This window comes from Porites lutea, chromosome 13, assembly GCF_958299795.1.
Source record: "Porites lutea chromosome 13, jaPorLute2.1, whole genome shotgun sequence".
NCBI lineage: Eukaryota > Metazoa > Cnidaria > Anthozoa > Scleractinia > Poritidae > Porites > Porites lutea.
In genome coordinates, this window is record NC_133213.1 from 18,432,308 (window position 1) to 18,450,213 (window position 17,906).

The following is a 17,906-nucleotide window of genomic DNA, read 5'->3' on the forward strand; positions in this document are numbered from 1 at the left end:
CATAAACAGTCATAGAGCACAACAGCTGTTCAAATCGAAGTTAGGCGGTATTAATGGAGCAAAACAAACTAACGTTTCTATCCTATTAAAATGCTCGTGATAGTACATATTATTTTTCATTTGAAAGGGTGTGTTGTAACTTTCCTGATCGTCACAATAGGCCATATCCGAGTTCCAAACACCCTTACTTTCAACACGAGACTAAGTGCAAACCCTTTTTTTGTGCTAATGAATTTCATTTGCATGAAAATGTTAACCCTTCGAACCCTGATATTAAAATTGAGATTCTTATTAACTGTCCCTATACAATTCAATAGAAGTAGTTGGGAGAATTTGTTGAAGTATCAGTTAGACTCATCTTCCCTGATCATGTACTCAATTCTCATGACCACTCTGTTTTCTAAAGCATTGATATTATAACGAGAAATTTCATGCTGATCTCTCTTATGGCTAAAGGGTTAAAATCATTTTCATATCAATGGCTTTGCACTCAGCGGCGTTTTGAAACAGAGTCTTGTGGCAACTCGGAAATGGCCGTTTGGACGTCCGCTTATTTGCAAAACAACTAACCACATATTTGCTAGCTTCCGTTACAGTCTATTAACCTGCCCTAAAGCCACTATTTAACTCTTTGGCAAGACCAGCGATCAGCGAAAAAAAAAACGTATTTTTACGATTTCGTCGTTTTGGACCTGTTTTCCGTCAATTAGCAGGGGAGCGGTTAAAACACTGAGGACGTATTTTCCGGTTCGGTGGAAGTAATTGTAAGGGAGTGTGAAAAATATTTCACGCAAATATTTATCTCACTTTAACTTTATAATAACAATAAATGCTTACTAATAAAAGCATGGTCACCTGCCACATAGCCCCACCAAACACAATTCTTTTCTACTCGCCAAAACGGTTGCAGCTTGGTAGCGCTCTTCAGAAATGGAAAATTCACAAAATGCATTAAAGTAAATGAAGCAGAACAAAGTCATTAAATGATTTCACTTTAACTCAAAATAATATCAGTTAATCGTTATTCCTTTACCAGCAACATTTTTTACCAAAGCTGTTGGTGTATATATTTTGCAGTCTATAATTCGCGCAGCAAGCTTATATTCTCAAAAATTATTTCTCAAATCTACTTCAGGCCAATCGTGTTATCTTTAACTTCATACCTGAGTATCTGTAAAAATACGGCAGCTATTAAGTTTTTTCATGCTAGTTTCACGCATTGTTTTCCAAGACATCTTCGATAGAAGGGACCACGTTTACCTCATCAATAAGACCTATCTATCTACCATTAATTTGTCACCATCAATTTGATAATTCCCGCAAATGACCTTCGTTGTAAACCCCTGGCAAATTAAAACTAAAAAGGAAATTAGAAAGCACAAAGTTCTGCTCAAAAACGTTTGTTCTACTTGTCATCCGCCAGATCTTCAATAGATGGCACCACATTAATTTCGTCGATTAGGCCTTCTTTGTAAAAGCCTTCCAGGGCCTTAAAGCGGAAGAAATTTTGGATGCGTTTCAGCGGCTTCACCCCAAGCACTCTTTCCTGTTCTTTCTCGTCCACAGTTTGCCATTTTATCAGACCCCAGAAGCTTGAATGATGTTTTGTGGTGATGATTCTCTCAGGGGCAACTTTAAAATCTAGCTTGTAGAGGCAGTACATGCAGTCTACAAACTTTCCATCTTTGGATTTTCCAAACGCTATCATTCCGTACCTGGCACTAGAATCACTTGACGCGTTGTATTTAAACTCCATTACTTTATATGCCCATTCACCTGCCCACTGGATTCCGTTCATTTTCTTTCTCATCTCTTCATCAATACCCTCATAAGCGTCCTGAAGATGATCCAAGAAGCTTTGGATACTCTCAATGGCAATACCTTTGGCTTCCATTACCTAATTGATAAAAAAAACCAGGTATTTTGCACACGCTCGACAGGTTAAAGTGTGATGGCTGCGATTTTTCTGGAGTCCATCGCTTAAAAAATATATCTTTCTGAATTGAATTGATTAAAATAAACTACTAATGCAGGAGTTGTTTCGCTGTCAAAGTCCCTTTACGGCAAAAAAATAAGTTCCTTCTAATTTCCAGCACATCTTTCCAGTTGCGTGAGCATAATGTTATCCATAATCACACAATCTTCCAACAAAAAAATGATGTCTATGTTGTTTAACTTTCTCCTTGAGCTAACAATGAGTTCCTTAAAGGGAACCTCCACTTCAACAAAAAGATAACTTTAAATCACAGGAAATAACTGTTACAGTCAAGTCAATCTGAAATATTTTTAAAGAAAGCACTTGTATCCGAAAGAAATAACTTTTAGATTCGCCTACTTTTGTTTTCAAATTTTGCGGGCGTCGCCATCTTGAATAATTGTGACGTGTTACGGTTGCCCTATTGTTATTAAAAAAAAGCTCTTTGTGTCAGAACAATAGAGCAACCGTAACACGTCACAATTATTCAAGATGGCGGCGCCCGCGAAATTTGAAAGTGAAAATAAGAGATTTTAAAATTCACTTTTCCTGATATAAACACTTTTTTTAAGGACAAATTTCGAACAAATTTGTTTATCAACATAACTTTATTCGATTTAAACTTATTCTGTAGTAAGAGTGGAGGTTCCCTTTAAAACACCATCTCAACTACATGCAGTGCACGTCATGATCATAAACAACTCACGGGAATTTTAACATTTCTTCGTAGTAACACGATAGCAACTTCCTGCAGTAACACCATTCCTCTACGGTGATACCTCTCTTTTACAGTAATACCACATTCCTGTCCTCAGAGCTTCCTCGTGCCATAATTCCATTCCCTTAGAGTCACAAGCACACCACCTCCTGCAATCACAGCCTCTTCCAGCTGTGATACCTAACATCAACGGTCATACCATTGTCTTGAAGTCATAATAATAATAATAATAATAACGTCTTTATTAAAAGCATCCGATAAAATTACATATCTGATGTTACAGTAAAAATATATATTGATAGAAAAAAGTTACCATGATTAAGACGAATAAAAAAGATTAAATTGATTAAAAATACATATGGGGTATTTACACAGCTAGATTATATTTAAAAATTAATCTATTAAAAAAGCTATCTTTGAAACGTTCAGTGTTAATGCTGGGCCTGACAATGGATTTCCTTCGAAGGTTTGCTTTCATACCACCGACCTACAATCAGTCTCCTCCGCCCTCTTTCAAGAACACCAAAGAATTTCTACGGTCATATGCCGTACTTCTTCCCATTTAAATAAACGTTCCAAACAGTCATACTATAAATTATTCCACCAACAATTTCTTGAATATAGAATTACATGTTAGAAGTTGTATCATCTACGTACCTCGCACCCTTCGTGCCATTTGTCGAATAACTCCCCTTCAATTTCTCTCTGGAGCTGAGTCGCGTCAAACTGAGATACTTTGACACTGTAGAGCCCAGCTTTGACCTTATCCAGCGCCTTGTTCTTCACTTCCGCGTCATTTGTCTTTATTTCCCCCAGATAGCTAACACCAACACGACCTATCTCTTTCTAAAAAAAACGCAAAGAATTTGAAACAGTTCTCAGTAATTAGTGAACCTGGGATAGTAGCAGTGGCCGAGGGTACTCCTGGGGATTCTTGGTAGGGGTGTGCCGCCCGGTTCTTCAAATCTTGACCCTATTTCAGACTAAAAAAGGGTCACTTTCCACACCCGTTTTGAGACCTGGCCTTCCTCTTTCTTCGCAGAAATTATGTCATCTACTTAGATTAGACCGCAAACAAAATACTTCTTAAAATTCATTTCAAATTCGCATATTTCTCTTTCTTTCTTATTCATTTGGAATGGAAACGGCAAATACGTTCATACACTCTCGTGGTTCCCTCGAAAACCCTACGCAATTCCAGACTAAAAAGGGCAAAGTGTATACCCGTTTAAAGTCCATACCCGTTTTCAGACCTGGTCTTCCCCTTTCTTTGCAGAAATTATGTCATCTACTTAGATTAGAACGCGAACAAAAAGATGTCTTTAAATGCATTTCAATTTCGCATATTTCTCTTTCCTTCTTTTTCATTTGAAATTGAAACGACAAATACGTTCATACACTCCCGTTGTTTCCTCGAAAACCATACCCAATTCCAGACAAATCAATGACGCTCATGGGAGGCCTTTCGCATATCTGCTTCATAGGGGTAGATGTGTTTGCTGGAAAGAAAGTTAATCTTCTTGCCAAACCCTTAAAACCTCCCGCTTTTTTGTACATTTGTTAGCCATCGTTGCACGATTGCGACATGAAACTTCCTAATTTCAAGCGCCCACTTTAAGGAGTAAGTGAGCACGTCACAAAATTTTCTTTTTCTTTTTCTAAACTTAAATACGGTCTTTCCGATTCAAGCCCCAAAAATTTCGTCAACATTTGAGAAATTAAATGGAATTGAATAAGATCGATGAATTTTGAAACAGTGCAAATTCACTTTTTAAGTTAGTTTTCAGTTTGTTGACATCCAAAAATTTTGTTACCATGGCAACGTGACGTAATTACTTCTCGCTATTCAACTAAGAGGAACACCTCTTAGGGGGTGTTTACATGACACCGGGGCGACTTTCGCCCCGGAGCGAGTTCAGTCCGGTTCCCTCTCATGGCTCTATATTTGTTTACATGATACCACCACAAAATTTTATGCCGGCGCAAGTTACCCCGGCGTGAGTTCACCCCTGTTCTTGTACCGGGACGAGAATTTCACTCCGGTACGAAATCTCGCAACGGTATCATGTAAATGCGAAACGACCACCCGTTTTGGTGTGAAATCGGTGTGCCGGCAGACTGGAACGGGTAGCGCATGCATAATGTCTCCGATTTTGAATCAGACGTGTATTTTATTAACATGAAGTGTACCTTCAAATAACGGGATATGAAATGGCCCAGCATCATGTAAACGCGATACGAAATCAAAAAGTCATCTTGGTATGAAACTCGCGCCGGTGCGAGTTTTCTCATGTAAACACCCCCTTACATGCCTCCTGTCTACTTACATTTCCACGGTCACTGCCACTCTCGGCAGCATCGTCCTGAAAACAAAATATAGAAATTTCACATAGAATTGTCCAAGTAGAAAAAATTAAAACATCAGGTTTTATAAAGCGTGTATGTGATGGTCAAAGTGAACATCAGGTTAAAATAATTTCAACCTAGGTTGATTCCCAATTTGCTTTTAACCCTTTTAATTTATTCATGATCATGAATGGTTACTGTTGTTCATCCGCCTAGGATGAAAAATTTTCACCTGAATTCAGTTTTTTCCCCACACCATCAGTTACATAAGAAGGAGACGATCCAGGATTTCTGAACTTGGGGGAAGCAGTGTGGATGACTTAGCCTCCCCGCAGACGTCCTTTGGGTTCGTTTGTCACGCATTCATGCGTGACAAACGAACCCCAAAGGACGTCTGCGAGGAGGCTATGGATTACTATGTTTACTGAGGCCTGTTGCTAAGTTCTTACAGTTTAAAAAGGGTAAATGGCAACTCGCCATATAACCTTGAACAAAAAATGAGACCTTTCCCCTGAAGAATCGGGCCATGCCACACCAAATATTGAAGCAGATACACATTTCTCTCCTAGTTGTATAGCCAGCTTCTCAACTCTGATTACTGACCAAAAATAGAGCTGTTTTGTCACTGCATGCAGGCTTTGTGGATACACTCAGTATTATAACTTTTTCCCTTGTATACTTCTAATAGCGGTGCTTCACGCGCGTACGAGGCGCGCGTAAGCGTATCCCCATACCTAAGAAAATGTGGTAATCTGCCCATCAGAGAAAATTTGGTCATCAAGTGACTGTACGCCCGTCTGTCCTCACCAACGCACTTCATTGGTTGACTGTTTGTCGGTCTTATATATTGCACTTTAGATTTACGTTTGTTCCTTGTAAACTCAAATAAAATCAACCCAAACAACGGGACAAACGAAGAATTCTTGATGAGTTTATGTTATTATTCATTTTCGACCGACGCGTTCTTGCATAAAGATGGGCTTTCGGTCTTGGAATGATAAAATAAAAACAATGCAGTTGGCTGTGTTTGCTGAAACTTCATAAGATATGAATAAAAGAAAAAATGGCTTCGAAAATTAACTTTGATATTCCAATTTGCGCCTCAATTGATTATTTATCGGCGCTTGTGTAACAGTGCAATATATTATGAAATGTAATGGACGTTAAACTAACTGACCTGAAACCGACAGTTTTGTAAAGCTATTTCGATTTAATTCAATACAAAAAGTGCTATGTCGACGTCTTACCTGAACTGTCGAGCTGTCCTTTTCTTTTGAATCATCGCCTTTGGAAAAGAAATACGATAATATGCTTCCCATTTGCTGAACCTTGAAACGCCTTGGCGATGGGATAAGGGTCTGGGCAATGTATTTAGCGTAACCTACAGAGACAGATATTCGAAATTGAAAGCGAAATATCTGACATGACATCATCGTTGGGAATTTTCCTGAAAATAGCGGGCGCTTTCCATTCAACCAAAACTTCCGTTTTTTTGACAACTTTTGACAACGTTTCGACAACTTCCAGTATCGAATGGAACTGTATTTTTAGGAATTTCCACAAAGCCGGACAACGTAGCGTGGTATACCCAAATTTTCGAAAAGTTTTCTTTCCATTCAACTTTGCTCACGGAATTTTCAGGACTCTCTGTTGAATGGTTCGCGTGTCAGAAATTCAACAGTTCCCGAACCTTCTGGAAATTTTCACGGGAAATTTCCGTACCATTCGCCACCGTTTCCAATTTTTCGGAAGTTTTGGTCGAATGGAAAGCACCCGACGATTCCAATAAAAAACGAAGGATTGTCAGTCACCATTCTGTGTCAGTCATCATGTTAGACACCTGTATAGACCTTTGTCACGCGACGGTTATTTTGCCTCAGGAGATTTAAAAAGCTTCGTTTGTGAACGGCTAGCCTCGTAGAGAAAACGAGGCTAGCCGTGCATAAACAAAGGTTTTTACATGGCCACCGCGTGACAAAGGGCTATTGCCTCTAAAACAAAACTCGTTTCCGCAAGTTCTGTGGACTGTCCGGGCTTGAAGATTCGTTTCAGCGGCGGGATTGTGTCAGGCTGCTCAGAGGCCTCTTTTTGTTGTAGGGAAGTGGGGAGAGGTAAGAAGTAAGCGTGTTTGGTACGATGGGAATGGAAAAGAGAGAGGAAGTAAGGTCTTTTCCCTCTTTCCCATCGTTCCCCGCGCGACTGCTAATTTTCGATTTGCCATTTTTATTGTGGTACCCTGTGGGGGCCTCTACGGAAGAGAGAGGGCCCGAAAGCAGCAACGTGAAAACAAAGTCTGTTTATCAATCAACGATTAGATTCGCAAAATTTGGTCGAGCACTTTGAGATCGATCTTGGCAAGGTTGGTGACGAGCTTTCACATGTAAATGAATGTTCAGATTCGCAGAAATCGAACAAGTAATTTGGAAAAGTCACGACGACTTACTTTACCTGCCGTCAACATATCAGGAAATGAACAAGCAAAAGTTGTTAGGATTTTACTTACTAAAGCATGTCTTGCAGAAGATGAGTCTCAAGTAACCTTAAATGACATGCGAATTCTCCATCTGACTCAAAAAGTTATCTCTTCGCGACAATCGCTCAAAGTTACAGTTCGTGTTTTCGTTAACTTAATTGAGACGGACGTCTTCGTCTCATGTTTTTCCTCGTATAAAATGAATGATTTATACCTTACATGTGCCTTGTACAGTGTACAGGGAGACGTCGATAAATGCTTTATAAACAAGTTTAAGTAGCTTTTTAGAAACGAAATGTTGTTTCTTTCGTGTCATATTTTGGGGAAATTGCCAACCAAGTTTGAGATGTTCAAAACTGAGAGGCACGAGGACGTAAGGAAAACATAATTCATACCTTGAGTCTGCCTGATAGGAGATATTCCGATGTACATGCAGATGTCGGCAAACGTTTTGTAAACCAAGTTAAATAGTTTTTTGGAAGCAAAGCCTCATTTGTTCCGTGTTATAAGTTGGGGAAATTCCCGGAAAACCCCCTCCAGTCAACGGAAAGCGAATCGAAAGCTCAAAGAAAAATAATTACAGTTGTATTACTCCGGGAAATTCCCGTGTTGTTTATTTAGTCAAAACGAAATGGAAAGTTTTAAATGCAGCAATGAGCTGTATATGCGGCAGTTCTAACAGTTCACAAAATCCACAAAGATTTGACAGGGTACAAAAAAATACTTAGTATGGCGAATATATTGTAGGTCAAAACTATTTCAACCGAGGTTGATTCAGAATTTTTCTTGTGACCAAATGTTTTAACATTAAAACTATTCATGAAGATGAGCTGTTCCATGTCTTCTGGGAAATCGATGGGAAAATTCCCGCCAATTGATTGACATAACGAAAACGGAAGCTCAGTGACCAATAGACATGCTAAATAGCCAATATTCGAGTTGAATTAATTGGGGAAATTCCCTTATTTAGGCTTAAAGAAATCGAACTTAAGGATAATGTTCTACCAGTTTAATCATTTCAGTTGTTGAAGTTGCACAGGTTGTGGCTTGTTGTTGACCGACTCCAGTGGTTCGACACGATCATCCGAGACTCTGCTAAAGTATGGCTAAGGTTAGTATTTTAGTCAACGGGTCTCTTTAACTTTTGTGTGCGTGATTATAGCGTTGCTCAGACGGACACATAAGCCGACTCGCTAGCTGGATTGGATAACCACGTGCTACAAATTTAGAACCCTTGCTCCGTATGGAATTAACCGTGGTTTCTCCTTGTGATCTATTTAAAAGCACCACGCGCGCGTGCACATCTTGGCATGTGCTAACAGCTTCCAGTTACGTAGAAAGATGATGTGAACTGCGGAAATACATATTTAAATGAAGATTTAATTGTCGCAGTGTTAATTTCTCTACTCTATGTTTTATTCGTTTCACAGGCTAAGATAGTCTGCTACACAGCCGTTTTTAGTGTCGTCACGCAACGATCCTCGCGTGACGACTCTAAAAACGGCTGTGTAGCCGACTAGGGCTAACAAGAACTGAACAAATTGGCCTGCTCCCAGTGTATGGGTCCTCATAGCTCCGTTGTAGAGCACTGCAGCGCTGATTTGGTTGTTACCTGCCCGCAACGTTAGCAGTATAAAAGTACGAAAAAAACTTCAGCTTAGCAGCAAAACAAAATGGCTAACCCGTCTTGTTTTCTGTCGTAGATAGTTACAGTGATAGATGGAGTGGCTACAGCAGCAAAAGCTTTAGAAAAAGTAGAGGACATTAACCGAGCTTTGGTAAAAGTGAAGGAAGGTCTCCACTCTGTGAAAGTTTCCCAGTTTGACGCGACTCAGGTTCAACGAGAAATTGAGGGCGAACTATTTGACAAATGGCACGAGGGTTGCGAGGTATGAGGTATTCTTGCTGTCATGATCAATATAAAAAAAAGTGCTTGAAATATTAAGAAACGAAAGTACTACAGTGACATCGCAGTCTCCACACCTTAAACGTTTGTTAGTGCGCTAAAATAAATATCTGATATTTTTATCAATTAGGTAATGGAAGCCAAAGGTATTGCCATTGACCGTATCCAAAGCTTCCTGGATCATCTTCAGGACGCTTATGAGGGCATTGATGAAGAGATGAGAAAGAAAATGAACGGAATCGAGTGGGCAAAAGAATGGGCATATAAGGTAATGGAGTTTAAATACAACGCGTCAAGTGATTCTAGTGCCAGGTACGGAATGATAGCGTTTGGAAAATCCAAAGATGGAAAGTTTGTAGACTGCATGTACTGCCTCTACAAGCTGGATTTTAAAGTTGCCCCTGAGAGAATCATCACCAAAAAGGAACATTCAGTTTTGTGGGGTCTGGTCAAATGGGAAACTGTGGAAGAGAGAGTACAGGAAAGAGTGCTTGGCGTGAAGTCGCTGAAACGCATCAAAAATTTCTTCCGCTTCAAGGCCCTGGAAGGCTTTTACAAAGAAGGTCTCATCGACCGAATTAATGTGGTGCCATCTATTGAAGATGTGGCGGATGACAAGTAGAACAAACGTTTGTGATGCCGAACATTCTTTATTTTAATTGGCATTGATCAGAACAATTTATTTTGTGTGAGGGGAAGTTTATTAATACTTATCATAAGTTTAAGTAAAACATAATGAGATTTTTTTATGGCAATCATTCCCAAATAATTGTGCATAAGATCAAACCAGTTTCAGGCTGTTTGGCCGGCAATACTGTCCTCTGCAAAATTCTGTTTCTATGGATGCGTATGAACTAGTAGTGAAATTACGCATTGTGTTTACTGGGATCTGAAACCTCTGTGTCAAAATAAGTCGCTTCAAATCTGTCATCGTTTTCAGCTTTCACCACTTGAGGCTTTAGGGGTCAGTGAGATTTCACCTGTAATTTTTATAGTACAGCAGGAATAGTCAAGATAGTAACTGAGTAAAGAAGTCCAATTCTGACATTGTGCTATAATCCACAACTGTGTGTAGATTTCATTGTCGCTTGAAAATTCAGTTATTTTCTATGTTTTGTATTAATTTCCTCACCACAATAATCTTTATGTGAGAAAAATGACTGAGTTACATCAATCTTTAAAACGCACCTAAAACTTATTTGTTTAAATTTAAGTATATTATCAAGTATCCTATTGTCAGCGTTTTGGCCTAACTTCCGTGTTGCATTTTTATTTGCCATTAATAAAGAGTCAAGAATTGTGCATTAAGAGAAAAAAAACTGATCTTTTTGTTCTACTTGAGATAAATAAACCACCACTTAAACGTTCAGAAGATTTCGCCTGCTCTTCTGCTTGTAACCATCCCGAAAAGGAAGAATCCCTCTACTGAGATTGTGGTTTGATGGTGCGTTTTGTTGCCTTGGTTTTTTCAGAATCAAAGGTTAGTGTAAAAAAAAAAACACTCCCCTCAGTCGTTCTACACGATTTACATCATCCAAGATGTGCGGAGAAAACGTTGTTCTGCAACAGAGCGGATATTGAATGTTGAGAACGGGGATGAGAAGTTTTTCGAAACCTTGTTTGCAGAGGTCTGACATGTAGACACGATTCTGCAAAAGTGTCAAGAACGAAATGTTCAGAGTCTTGAAACTAATATGTTTGCATGGTTGCCATGTTCATTGCTGCCAATGTTTGATGATTCTCTAATGGAGCCCAGTGAGAATCACTAAGGTGAAGTCAGGTACTACTGTGAATTTTGTGACAGCAACAACTGAGTCGTTCAAAGTTAAGGCTTGTGTTGCTATTTCTGAACTCTAAAAAGACAGTGTATAAGTAGTAGTAGACAGTTCAAACAAAAACAACTTGAAAGACAGTTACAATTTTTTATTGTTGATTCAAACCTGATACAAAACCAAACAGCGGTACATGTCAGCAGTACATCTAGAAATTATTATAGTAAGGGTTTACACAATTTCAACTTGTGTGACAGCAAGAAACTTAACCTTTTTGTTCTTGATGATTGATAATCATTTATTTACCCTTGGCAGTATTTATAGCACTATTACATATCGATTCCAAATAACGGTCAGGGCGAGACTTGATACTCTAACCGCTCGGCCACGCTGCCTCCTAGTTCCTAGTTTTGCCAGCTAGGAAAAAAACCTCATGGATTTGCTATTTTGATTGGAGTCTAACTGAACTGAAAAGCGTCATAATTCTGTACTAGTTATTGATAGCTGAAAGCGATGTAACATATGGCACGTGATTAATGAAACCTTTACTTTTGAAGGCTTCCATGGCTTTCATACGACAGAAATTTGAGATCTGCTTCTTTGAAAAATACCCGAGGTTCTTTCTGCGGTAATGAACTGACGTGTTGCTCTCTAGTGGTATAAAACCAAGAAACTGAAAAGTCTCTTCTGTTACAACCTTTTCCTGAGCTGGAGTAAAGTTAAGTCTATAAAGGGAGCTAACTGCATCGACTTTCTGGCCGTCGGGGCTTTTTACCAGGCATATTATTCCAAAATAAACCTCACCAGAATCAATGTTGTCACCAAATGTAAACTCGAACACTTTGTGGGACCAAGATGACGCCCATCTTATTCCTTGAATTTTGCTTCTGATGTCGAAGTTCACACCGCGATACTGTTTTTCCAGTTTGGAAACTAGCTCATCTAACCTATAAATGGACAATTTTCTGGCCTCCATGACTTCACAGGTCTCATCCCACTCTGAAAAGTACTCATTTCTGAGTCTGTCTTGGACGGCAATTGCTTCTTGCTTGCAGACTTTCACCCTGGAAAGTGCGCTTTCCACATTTCCCTGAGCACTGTTCTCACCAGTACACCATCCTGATTGGTCCGTTAAAATCTCATGAAGATAGTCCGGTTTTGCAGCAGGATCGACGCCTATGGTAAACACCGAACATAGATGAGCTTTCAGTTTTATAAGTGAGTTTTCATCCACTTCACATTTTCAATGTTTTACAGTCTTAGCTTCAGGTGGCATTCATATGTTTTCTTCATTCGTGTTTGCGTTCTCTTCATGCTCATTTCATAAAAGTGTAATTGTGGTATTCAAGTTTACCCTTTTCTTAAAAATTCACTGTGTAACGCATTCTTGATCTACAACTGGCTGAACGTCCACTGTTTTCAGTTTTCCAAGCCATCAGTCAAGTACGTCATTCAGTATTGGAAAACCACAAAGCAGACTTTCAAGGAATTTTTCGGTTTAATGTTTAATCCAGGTACTAAAAGTGAATCCCTACCTTCCTCAGACTAAAACAGCGGAGTTAATCTTAAATAAAAAGTAGTTCTTACCTTTGTAGTCGACCACGTGAGAATGAGTTGAAGTTTCGGTGTTTCCCATAGTGGTTTTCTCTAGATCTGGCGAACAGAAGAATAAACAATAAAAACTATCGATGGGATTTTTCCCTTGATTTTGCCCCGAATAACAATTGCAAACTAACTGAAAGATTGTCAATCACTATTCTACGCCAATCATCATTAAGACAGCTTTACTTGTCTGCTACCCAAACCAAAACTCGGTTCTGTCGGGGCGAAAACATCAAAAGCAACATCGTGAAAACAATCACTGTTTATAGATCAACTTTCAGCTTCCTAGTAATGTTTAGATTCGCAGAAATCGAAAGTTACCTCTAAGAGTCACGGTGGCTGACTTTATCAAACCGAGCATATCAGAAACTAAAAAATCAAAAGTTTTAAGGGTGTAGTAATATTTTAAATGTTAAGTCTGTTAAGGTATTAATTGTTTCGTCAACAGTAGAACAAAACCTGTAAGATCATATCAGTTGGTACAAATATGGAGGCCGTAAATGTAGCCTGCTGTAGAACTTCCGTCTTCGTTGTCTTACTATAAAATTGATATCTTTACAAATGCACAATAGAGCCATTTGTTCTGGGAAAAACGACAAGTCTTAAATAAGACACAAACGTCCTGTTTTTTACTTTAGAGGGATCAGTTCAAACGCCGAAATTTTTCATGTGCCGAACCTAATGCTAGTGTTGTTGTCGCTCATTTGCACTCAGTTCGACTCACAAGAAGTTCGACGTTTGAACCCGGCGTTTGAAGATGCCATCGTTTATAGCTATAAAATCATTATGTATGCTGGTACTGAATGATACCTCTTCGCCTTATTTTTCCTCGTATAAAATGATTGATTCATACCTTAAGAGTACTGCTGATTCCGTGAGTAGGGAGACCTTGAGAACTGTCATTCATTTAAAATGTAGCTCTTTAGAAATGAAACCTCGTTTGTCCCATGTTATATTGGGGGAAAATTCCCTGCCATTAACGAGGGTCGTCCCCGGGGGGTTTCTCCCTTAAGTAAGCGATATATGAAATGTAGGTATATGCCGCCCCCAAGGTTTGGCCTTGTTTGAAAACGGGTATAGATGGTTTTCCGAGAACACCTGAAGGCTTTAGATAACTAAGATTGTTCTATTGTCTTGCGTACATAACGAAAGGAAGTTCGACAAAAATCCTACGATGCAGTTTATCATGAGCTCATTGTTCAATAGACCTTGTCACGGTTTTCGACGCCATCTTGACGAGTAGGCAAACGAGTGAGAAATTACACTGTTGTATGAGAATCAAATGTAGAATAATTTCCGTAAAACGGCTGTTCTGAACAAAATATCAATTGTAAACTAAAGCTACAAAGCAAAGGATTGTCCTAAAAAAATTGGGGGGCGTACCTGTGCTTAAATTTCCCCAGAGGCTTTCTTTAGATTTTCCATATATTTGTCCGTAATTTTCCCGGGACTTTCTTACAGACGAATGTATAGAAAATTTTAAAGAGTGGTTCTAGGTCTTCTAGTGCATGAAACGCCCTCAAATTTTTTCAGGAGAATCCTTAGGAGTGAAGCTTTAGTTTACAAATCATATTTTTTTTAGAACAGCCGCTCTAAGGAAATTATTCGACATAGATTCTCATACAATCACTGTAATTTCTCACGCGCTTGCCTACTCGTCAAGATAGCGTCGAAAACCCTGACAAGGTCTATTGTTTCAGATTTCCAAGTTCCAAAAACTCTCACTTCCAAAACGAGGCTAAGTGCAAAACCTTTCTTGTGATAATGAGCTTCATTTGCATCAGAATATTAAATAATTTTCATATGACTGACTTTGCACTTATCCTCTCTTTGAAACAGAGGCTTGGGGCAACGCGGAAATATACAGCCTAGAGAATTCGAGCCCCTTTAGTGCTTAAGGATATATTAAACGAAAGTGAAAATTTGCAAAGATTTGTACGGAAAACCATTCAAAATTAACCGAACAGAATGGTATAGTTCGTGTCTTAAAGCGGCAGGCCGGTATTTTGCAGAACGCCGAACGCAGAATGACTCTGAGTTTAGTGATTGGGGTGAGGAAACTTAGAGAATTAGGTTACGTTTAGGGTCATTAAACTCAGGGAAAACAGACCTAAAGATTAGCTCACTCAATTTCCTGACCCTGATCGCTAAACTTCAGAGTCATTCGGTGTTCTGCATTCGGCGTTCGGTGTTCTGCAAAATACTCCTGCTCGTCTTCCAAGACGCCTGCTTTTTATGTTCACCCTAAAATAAAGCTGGCCCGTTGATTCATACCTTAAGACTGTCGGAGTACCGCTGATCCAAGGAACAGTGAGGAGACGTCGAAAACTGTTTGATTAAAAAAAATAGCCTTTTAGAAATAAGACCTTACTTGCTCCGTGTTGTACTTTTCTGGGAAATCAGGGAAAATTCCCACCAATTAACTGAAAGTGAAGGGTGAGATCATCGCGGAAGCTCTAAGACCAATCACTCAACTAGGGTTGCGTTACTTGGGAAATTCCCGTATTTAGTTAAAACAAAACCGAACGCATATTTCAATTGCCTGAATTGTTGGAGCTGCAAAGGTTAGTCTTTCTTACTAACTAAGCCTAGTGGTTCGACTCGATCAGACTCTACTCAAGCATGTCAGAGGTTAGTATTTGAATTTCTTGTGATTTGGTTTATCAATCAGCTAATGTTGCTGGCACATGCCAGTACTACAGGGGCAATAATTGTAACAGTGTTTTGCCATCGCTGACCGACACTTTCCCACCAAGAAGTTGAGCTCAGCATAAATCAGCAAAAACGTAGGTCAATAATTCGTCGAATATAGCCTGGATATCGGCCTTATTTCTGATTTTCAATAACGCGGTTGGGTGGGGCTTTGGTTGCCAGAAGCACAGGTTCATACAATTAAACACACAGTAAAAGAATATATTTTATAAGAATATTGAGGCTGAAATTCCAGGCACGTGTGTTTGCTGCATGTAAGTCTCGTTCTTATGAATGAAAACCTGAGTTGACACCATATTGTTTGATGTTCCTGAGATTCCACTATTCTTCGAAAACACGCAAGCATAATATGAGTAGGCTAGGCGTTGCCTCTTGTTAAGTTTAACCTAAGTAAAACGGAAAGGGTTCACAAAGACTGAAACGCAAGTACCTTAAACTGTCACTGCATAATCTAATTCAAACAGTTGCCTGACGAGCTCTGACGTAATTGTTCTGTCCAAAACGTTAGAACGAATTCAGCTCAGCTGCAAATACATTTCTGACTTGTCTTTTCCTTCTCGTTCTCGTAGATAGCTACAGATCAAACTACTAAGGCTAACAGCAAAGAAGAGGACATTAACCGAGCTTTAGTAAAAGTAAAGCAAGGTCTCCACACTGTGAAAGTTTCCCAGTTTGACGCGACCCAGGTTCAACGAGAAATTGAGGGCGAGCTATTTGACAAATGGCACGAGGCTTGCGAGGTATGAGGTATTATTGATGTCAAGGCTAAAGGCCAAACGTCCCTTATATATTTTTAATTACTTGAAACAAAAAATTAAAACGAAGAAGCTTCTGACCGCCCTCCCGCCCACCACACCCATTTGAGAAGCTTATAGTCCATGAAATTTATTGTGTTGTAAAGGCTGGTTGTCATTCACGAAATTTGGCTGCGTTCAGGTCACGGTTAATGTTAATAGGTCAATCCTTCCGTCTCAAAGGGATTCTACCCAAATCGTAAATTAGGCCGATTTTTGTGTTTAGAATGTTTTCTTTGAGAAATCGGAACTACAAACTATTACGTGTAAACTACCCTTTTAGATTAAGCATCACAATATCAAATACTCAGTAACCTCATACTGTTAGTTTGGAAAACAGAAAAGGAAACTCAACTGCAGTTGTATTTCATTTTGTGGCGGCAGTACATGTCAAGAACACGATAATTTGACAAATTAACTGAAATGAAAATAGGCTTCAGTTGTCGGCAAGTCTGACGCCAAACAAATTTCTAGATGTTGCATAAGTTTTCATTCAGGAATTCACCTGTCAAAATTTTGACCAAGCAGGGTGGGGGGAGACTAGGTTGTTCCTGGAGTGTGACCAAAAGCGTGACCAAAGTAAAAAGCAAAGCTTGTGAAATTTATTTGTGAAAATTTTCTTCGCAACTCGCAAGCCGAACACAAGAAACTTTAATTAGATTTTTACTTAGCAACTCCGTTGGTGGCCCCTTAAATGGTTATATTGGGCCAAAATGAAACGCAACATACATTTCTGGAACACCCTTCCCTACCCTTCTGAGTTTTTTACTCGTACTCTAAGAGTCTGTACGGACGACACCACGCTAACGTCATAACCAAATTTTCTGGCATCGGTAGGTTACCATTTTCTATTAGCTATTGGGCTACGCTGCGCGCGTTTCGCGTGCTCGGTTGCTCTACTATATGAAAATACCACTCTGAGATCGCAGCCATCACACCTTAACCTGTCGAGTGTGTGTAATAATAAATATCTAATATTTTTATCGAACAGGTAATGGAAGCCAAAGGTATTGCTATTGAGAGTATCCAAGGCTTCCTGGATCATCTTCAGGACGCTTATGAGGGTATTGATGAACAGATGAGGAAGAAAATGAACGGAATCGCGTGGGCAAGTGAATGGGCATATAAGGTAATGGAGTTTAAATACAACGCGTCAAGTGATTCTAGTGCCAGGTACGGAATGATAGCGTTTGGAAAATCGAAAGATGGAAAGTTTGTAGACTGCATGTACTGCCTCTACAAGCTGGATTTTAAAGTTGCCCCTGAGAGAATCATCACCACAAAACAACATTCAGTTTTGTGGGGTCTGGTCAAATGGCAAACTGTGGAAGAGAGAGTACAGGAAAGAGTGCTTGGCGTGAAGTCGTTGAAACGCATCAAAAATTTCTTCCGCTTCAAGGCCCTGGAAGGCTTTTACAAAGAAGGTCTCATCGACCAAATCAATGTGGTGCCATCTATTGAAGATGTGGCGGATGCCGATAAGTAGAACAAACGTTTGTGAAGGCCGAACTTGGTACATCCTATTTGCATTTCAATTAACTATTTCTTTCACTGTAAAGCAAGTGTATCAGTAGTGATCATTAGTTTCACTTAAACATTTTATTTTGG

At 39.3% G+C, this 17,906-nt stretch overlaps 4 protein-coding genes across 6 annotated transcripts; 2 read left to right on the forward strand and 2 right to left on the reverse strand.

Annotated features, from left to right (window-relative positions):
• Positions 1-975: 975 nt before the first annotated feature.
• LOC140923271 (uncharacterized) lies at positions 976-8,057 on the reverse strand. Of its 3 annotated transcripts, none has more exons than XM_073373357.1 (5): positions 7,908-8,057; positions 6,287-6,420; positions 5,021-5,056; positions 3,351-3,539; positions 976-1,897 (listed from the first exon to the last, which is right to left on the reverse strand). In XM_073373357.1, the coding sequence occupies exons 1-5, from the start codon at positions 7,942-7,944 to the stop codon at positions 1,406-1,408; spliced, it is 888 nt and encodes a 295-aa protein (XP_073229458.1). In that variant the 5' UTR covers positions 7,945-8,057; the 3' UTR covers positions 976-1,405. The 3 variants fall into 3 exon arrangements, with proteins under 3 accessions (XP_073229458.1, XP_073229456.1, XP_073229459.1); XM_073373355.1 differs by having other exon boundaries at positions 5,006-5,056; XM_073373358.1 differs by lacking the exon at positions 5,021-5,056.
• Positions 8,058-8,519: 462 nt separating this feature from the next.
• On the forward strand, positions 8,520-10,715 carry LOC140923272 (uncharacterized). Its single transcript, XM_073373359.1, has 3 exons — positions 8,520-8,623; positions 9,216-9,401; positions 9,549-10,715. Exons 1-3 carry the CDS (start codon positions 8,615-8,617, stop codon positions 10,038-10,040), a joined length of 687 nt encoding a protein of 228 aa, XP_073229460.1. The 5' UTR covers positions 8,520-8,614; the 3' UTR covers positions 10,041-10,715.
• A 629-nt stretch (positions 10,716-11,344) lies between these two features.
• On the reverse strand, positions 11,345-15,137 carry LOC140922801 (uncharacterized). The gene is made up of 3 exons (XM_073372824.1): positions 15,067-15,137; positions 12,778-12,843; positions 11,345-12,366 (listed from the first exon to the last, which is right to left on the reverse strand). The coding sequence occupies exons 2-3, from the start codon at positions 12,824-12,826 to the stop codon at positions 11,681-11,683; spliced, it is 735 nt and encodes a 244-aa protein (XP_073228925.1). The 5' UTR covers positions 12,827-12,843; positions 15,067-15,137; the 3' UTR covers positions 11,345-11,680.
• A 183-nt stretch (positions 15,138-15,320) lies between these two features.
• LOC140922853 (uncharacterized) lies at positions 15,321-17,838 on the forward strand. Its single transcript, XM_073372888.1, has 3 exons — positions 15,321-15,423; positions 16,074-16,244; positions 17,290-17,838. The coding sequence occupies exons 1-3, from the start codon at positions 15,415-15,417 to the stop codon at positions 17,782-17,784; spliced, it is 675 nt and encodes a 224-aa protein (XP_073228989.1). The 5' UTR covers positions 15,321-15,414; the 3' UTR covers positions 17,785-17,838.
• Positions 17,839-17,906: the final 68 nt, after the last annotated feature.

What these genes read in the sequence shown, in the direction of transcription:
- LOC140922801 (XM_073372824.1), bottom strand. Translation starts at nt 12,826, where the DNA reads ATGGGAAACACCGAAACTTCAACTCATTCTCACGTGGTCGACTACAAA. An exon ending in TCACGTGGTCGACTACAAAG is followed by an intron (nt 12,367 to 12,777) that starts GTAAGAACTACT and finishes TGTTTACCATAG; the next exon opens with GCGTCGATCCTGCTGCAAAA.
- LOC140923272 (XM_073373359.1), top strand. An exon ending in AATGGCACGAGGGTTGCGAG is followed by an intron (nt 9,402 to 9,548) that starts GTATGAGGTATT and finishes TTTATCAATTAG; the next exon opens with GTAATGGAAGCCAAAGGTAT.
- LOC140922853 (XM_073372888.1), top strand. An exon ending in AATGGCACGAGGCTTGCGAG is followed by an intron (nt 16,245 to 17,289) that starts GTATGAGGTATT and finishes TTTATCGAACAG; the next exon opens with GTAATGGAAGCCAAAGGTAT.
- LOC140923271 (XM_073373355.1), bottom strand. Translation starts at nt 7,944, where the DNA reads ATGTACATCGGAATATCTCCTATCAGGCAGACTCAAG. An exon ending in TCCTATCAGGCAGACTCAAG is followed by an intron (nt 6,421 to 7,907) that starts GTATGAATTATG and finishes CTGTCTCTGTAG; the next exon opens with GTTACGCTAAATACATTGCC. An exon ending in GAAATGTAAGTAGACAGGAG is followed by an intron (nt 3,540 to 5,005) that starts GCATGTAAGGGG and finishes CGTTTTTTTTAG; the next exon opens with AAAGAGATAGGTCGTGTTGG.